Source organism: Rhizomucor pusillus, assembly GCF_041956525.1.
Source record: "Rhizomucor pusillus strain CBS 183.67 unplaced genomic scaffold VTP01scaffold_37, whole genome shotgun sequence".
Classification (NCBI taxonomy): Eukaryota; Fungi; Mucoromycota; class Mucoromycetes; order Mucorales; family Lichtheimiaceae; genus Rhizomucor; species Rhizomucor pusillus.
Window position 1 is genome coordinate 14036 of NW_027192178.1, and position 5291 is coordinate 19326.

Sequence of the window (5291 nt, forward strand, 5' to 3'; positions counted from 1 at the left end):
ATAACTATCCTGATTATCCTGCTATGTGTGTCGGGGCTGTCCCCAGCCGTAGGTGCTTCACGCCCAGAAATCCCGGTCGACCCAGAGAAGGAAACCAAGACTGCGGAGTTGAACAATCCAAGTTAGAAAGTTCAAGGAAACTCCGAGAACATGCGGGAACAAGCTTGAAGAACCAAGTGCAAAATAGATTGAGCATATTCTAGTTACTTCCAGGACCCTCCCATTAGAAAAGTATATATACAACCAGTTGAATAGAATAGAGTAAGAATCTCTTCAATCGAGAACATCCTCTGCCTATTTTATTCGGATTCTCCCGGTATAACTGCTAGATTGAACCCGGTTCCGGGAAATATCAAAGAGCTAGACATCTAGGAAAGGACGAATCCAACATTATCGAATGATAGGGGATGTAGCTCAAATGGTAGAGCGCTCGCTTAGCATGCGAGAGGTACTGGGATCGACGCCCAGCTTCTCCAATTGCCATGTGTAATCTGAGTGTGTGGCGTTTTTGTAACGCTACTTTTTTATCTTGCTCAGACTTCAAGTGTCGCGCACGTAGTTGTCCGGTTCCTTTTTAGACACTTGTCGTAACGCTTCTTGTTTTGCGCCACGAATCCACGAAGAAAGATAATGAGCCACGGAGTAGGAGAAACACGAAGGATAATAACCACGAAGAGGAGCTGTTGTATTAGAGTCGGTAGGACCTCGATGCCCCCTTTCTTTTTTTTATTCTGTATTTATAGACAACTCTTTTTTCGCGGTCTTTGTCTTGGGAAGTATGTTAAATATTAATGAGTCAACATCCACCGTGTCATAATTGCTCTTCGAGCGGGGATCCATTCTTGGAGCTATTGTGAGTCACCACTTCCATAAAGAGAGGAGATAAGATGTTGAATACAACTCAGGACAAAAAAGGAAAACAGGTGAGTCTGTGCACGACACACTTCGCCGTTGCGCGCCGCTCTCTTAAACACCTTTCCTTTTTGAATCCATTTCCATAGCACAAACCATTTAGATACAACTGGCCCTTCCCCTTACTACTAGGTGTCCGTAGAGCTAAAAGCAGTATAAATATCCCCATAGAACAAAAGAATAAATAGACACTTAACTATTACCCTCTTCCTTCGTGATCTCTTCTTTGTGACAAGTGTCTGTGGGTTTGTAGCGCAAAAGATTAGCGTTACGACACAAGCATTTCCTTTTTTAATTTCTGTTCCTTTGTCCCAAGACCTTTCTCATTTAGATCTGGTTTTCATTCCATAATGTCGCTTAGCATAGACCTTTCCTTTTTGTATTTATTATCCACTTTATATTTTTAGAGTTCGTAAAAGGTATAAATACCTCATAAAAAGCTAGAGAATAGAAGACACTTGACTAGCCTATGTCTTCGTCATCTTCGTGTTCTTTCTCAGTGGGTTCGTAACGGAAAACAAGAAGCATTTCGACAGAGTTACGAAAAAGAATTGACTTCCGCCAGATTCGAACTGGCGACCGTCTGTGTGTTAGACAGACGTGATAACCAACTACACCAGGAAGTCCTGACGTTAGTCTTCTTCGTGTGGGTATTCCTTGGATGTCTACCTGCATGATCACACTGGGGGAAAAGTGCCGTTTTAGACCCATTTCAACTTCTATTTCAGACACATTACAGAAACATTTCAGACATTTTCAGAATATGCGAGAACAAAGTTGAGAATCAAATACAGCGAAATGGGTGCTTGCACCAGAGCTTTGAACGCAAACCCACTTCTTGGCCGGAGAATAAAATTGACTTTGGAAATTTTGAAGAAGTTTCATGGCTACATTTCAGTTCGTTTTTTCCCTCCGTTTCCTTTTCTTTTTTAACCTCTCTTTTTTCCTTATTTTCTGTCGCTCCCTTTTTTTTCTCTGTAATCCCCCATAGACAAGTAACTCGAAAACATCCGATGTATATTACAGGAATCGAATGAAACTGTTATTAATTGACCTTAAACAAAAATATGCCCTGCTTGCGACAGCAGTATAAATAATAATATTATTAATATTGGTAATATTATTGTTATTGCACGTAAGTAAAAAGGTAGATACATATAGGAACCAACATGGAGACCACTTGAAGTCTGGTTTTTTTTAGGTAGATACATGATGGCATAAATATTGTCAATTTTCAAGTCTTGGACTGCTACGCCGGAGTAAAGCCTATGCACAGGCAAGATGGACTCCTTGGAAAGCGGCGCGCAAGTGCTGCCGAAAGCGTGCAAGTTAAGTTTTTGCAGAGATGGCACAATTTGAGGATATGGGAATAGCCATTCCACGAACGCAAAGTGCTTCGGGACGTATCGTTCTCCAAGCTTGATCGTATGACGGAAGAAATATAAAGTCCAGCAGGGACGAGAGCAGATGAAACCATCGTCGCGTTTGAAGCGAACTGGAGCGAAACAGCTGGTAATAGTATATCGAGTCATTTTGGAGATGAACTACTGTCCCAGGAGGTCAATGGCAGGGACGTTCTGGATGCTGTCGCATAGGAACCCCTTCCGGGAACGGCTGCAGTGATCGCCACATACTGATCGGAGGCAATCGCCATAGATGCTATTGTAATACTCCAGCAAGCAAACATAGTGATCTTTGTGTATAACAACGTCAAGTCCGATGTTGAGAGGGTACAAAGAAGGCGGCAGAGGCTCCGAACCGTTATAACTTGTCGTTGAGTAGCCTTCTGAAGCTTCTAAAATGTTGCATAATCGAAGCTGCTCGGTACGGAGTGAGCGACTGGCTGTGGGACAATCAAGTCAGCAATGGCGGATGCAGCTGCGTTGTTGCCAGCTAACTCTTGAACCCGCGAACGCAAAATATCAAGACCGTGAACTTCTCGCAAAAAGTGCCGCATGAATGTAGACTCGAACCGATCCTTCTTGTTTGTTTGGATGTTCTTTAGTAGACCGATGTTCCATTCGATGCCAAATAACCGATATCCGTAAACAAGTCCGAAGTTCAAGGCTGTTTCCAGCAGATGTACATATAGATGCATGTTTGGCGTAATTTCCTGGGGACACGGAGAATCTTGCAACCTTCGCAGAACTTGAGAAGCAAGGCATGAGCGGAATCTGCATCGGTAGTGATCAGGGGCGGCGAGGTGAGGATACGGGCGGCCTCCACGAAATGCATCCATTTGCCAAGTGATCAGTTCGCAGGCGCACCTTCAGAGGCATCGGGGATAGGACGACAGTCCAGAATCTTCAATCGTCCGAGGTCATGAAGGCGCACCGAGAGGCGACCTTGTGCGTAGACGCTTGGTATCCTGGAGGCAATTGGGTGTTTTTGAGCGCTTCTTCCATGTCTTGCAAATCCTCCTTTGTGAGATGTTTTTTTACTCTGTGGATTCTCGGGGAAACGAAGTCAGAGATCGGCCATGCGTTTTGTTGTCCCAGCAAACAGATTGTGCATAGGATCGATTATAGTACAAACTACGGGGTCGAAATATGATAGGCGATGTAGTTGCGACCATCGTGTACCAGTTTCATGCTCGACGACGCGCCTCGTTGGGGGATGTGTCGCAGCCTTCCACCGTAGAGCAGCCTCAGCATTGTCCTGTTTAATACGTTGTACCCAAGCGCTTTGGTCAAAGTTTCAGAAGTCTCTTTGTGTCGGGTTGGCTACTTGGGCCGGAAATCGCATGTTGCGCTTGTAGCAGGCAAAGTAGGAATGAATACCAGTGAAACCGGAAACCTTGCGTGCGGTGGGAATATCGCAGGCCACGAGCAACAAAGCAGCACGGATTTCAACAGTCTGGTGGTTGGGAGCTTGCATGTACATACCGACCGACCACGACCTGCTTATAGCTCAGCGCCAGTGACTCGTCATGGTTTGACCCTACATTTACACGTGCCGCTGAACGCGCACGTCTTCAAGACTGACATCTCCTTTATTGCTCGAGGACGACCAAGACTTTCGGGAGGGGGATTGTCGTGCACGGACTTCATCACCTGCATTTTTGACCTCACGGGCGCTTTCTAATTCCCTCTTCCGTTTTCTTCCTCCTCTCCATCGCACAGCCGGAGTGGTGTCTTTTCATATTTCTTACCCATTCCTTTATTATCATATAGCCGGATAGACGAAATAGTACAAATATCCCCGAAAGCAAAGGAGGTCATCTAGAATCACATACACGACGATCCTCTCGTTAAAGTCCCCGCTCCGCAAGGCTACGCGGGTTTTTGAGAACATGGGCTAATCGCTCGATTGGTCTTGATACAAAAATTATCTGTTATCCAAAAAGATCCAGAAAATTTTATATAAATCTTTATTTCAAGCGATTAGCCCATGTTCTCAAAAACCCGCGTAGCCTTGCGGAGCGGGGACTTTAACGAGAGGATCGTCGTGTATGTGGCTCTAGATGACCTCCAAAAGAATAAAGACCAACCTATCTACCGTCTAACTTCGAGGCACTTTCTTCGTGATTCTCTCCGTGGGTTCGTAACGCCAAAAGAAGTAGCGTTGCAACAGAAGTAATTCGAAAAGGAAAAATACAAGGAAGAGCGGCGCGCATAGCGGCGCGCTTTACGTTGAAATTGTCGTGCACAAATTTCAAGCATTTCCTTTTTTAATTTCTGTTCCTTTCTCCCAAGACCTTTCCCATTTAGATCTGGTTTTCATTGCACAATATCGCTTAGCATAGACCTTTTCTTTTTGTATGTATTATTCTCTTTATAAATTTAGTGTTCATAAAAGGTATACGTACCTGACAAAAAACTAGAGAGTAAAAGACTCAACTACCTCTTATCTTTTTCTTTGTGGGCTTCGTGGTTCCTTTTCCTGTGTGGTCTCGTAACTCAAACCAAGTGTCATAATGCTAATCTTTTGCGCTACGAACCCACAGAGACTTGTCACAAAGGAGAGATCACGAAGTAAGAGGATACTAGTTAAGTGCCGGTTCATTCTTTCGCTGGCTTCAGTATTTATATTATGTGTGGACTTTTACGGATATATGATAATAAAGGAAGTTTATAATATATACGTAAATGTTGTGCAATGGAAATGCTATCCAAAAGGAAAGGTGTCAAAGAGAGCGGCGCACATCACGGCGAAGTGACCAAAAAGGAAACGGGTAAAGCCCGTGCACGACACAAGAAGCGTCAAGACAAAATACCAAAAGGGGAGCATTCACGCCTGTAAATGCACATACAGCCGAAGTGCCTTCTAGCGGAATCGAACCGCTGACCTTCCGCTTACTAGGCGGACGCTCTGCCAACTGAGCCAAGAAGGCAAGACGCCTATTGGAATGGGATCAGAAACCATAAATACGCTTCAGG

The 5291-nt window shown here is 44.4% G+C and overlaps 2 protein-coding genes and 2 non-coding genes across 4 annotated transcripts; 1 reads left to right on the forward strand and 3 right to left on the reverse strand.

The window, feature by feature from the left end:
- Positions 1–403: 403 nt before the first annotated feature.
- On the forward strand, positions 404–476 carry VTP01DRAFT_t108. The gene has a single exon. It is a non-coding gene; the product is annotated as a tRNA-Ala (tRNA).
- Positions 477–1374: 898 nt separating this feature from the next.
- Positions 1375–2444, reverse strand: VTP01DRAFT_7278 (uncharacterized protein; the record flags this gene model as incomplete). The annotated part of the gene is made up of 2 exons (XM_069386272.1): positions 1375–1594; positions 2122–2444. The coding sequence occupies 2 exons, from the start codon at positions 2442–2444 to the stop codon at positions 1375–1377; spliced, it is 543 nt and encodes a 180-aa protein (XP_069234432.1).
- Positions 2445–2707: 263 nt separating this feature from the next.
- VTP01DRAFT_7279 (uncharacterized protein) lies at positions 2708–3789 on the reverse strand (the record flags this gene model as incomplete). Its single annotated transcript, XM_069386273.1, has 5 exons — positions 2708–2979; positions 3051–3086; positions 3180–3280; positions 3485–3570; positions 3640–3789. 5 exons carry the CDS (start codon positions 3787–3789, stop codon positions 2708–2710), a joined length of 645 nt encoding a protein of 214 aa, XP_069234433.1.
- Positions 3790–5172: 1383 nt separating this feature from the next.
- Positions 5173–5245, reverse strand: VTP01DRAFT_t110. Its single transcript has one exon. It is a non-coding gene; the product is annotated as a tRNA-Thr (tRNA).
- Positions 5246–5291: the final 46 nt, after the last annotated feature.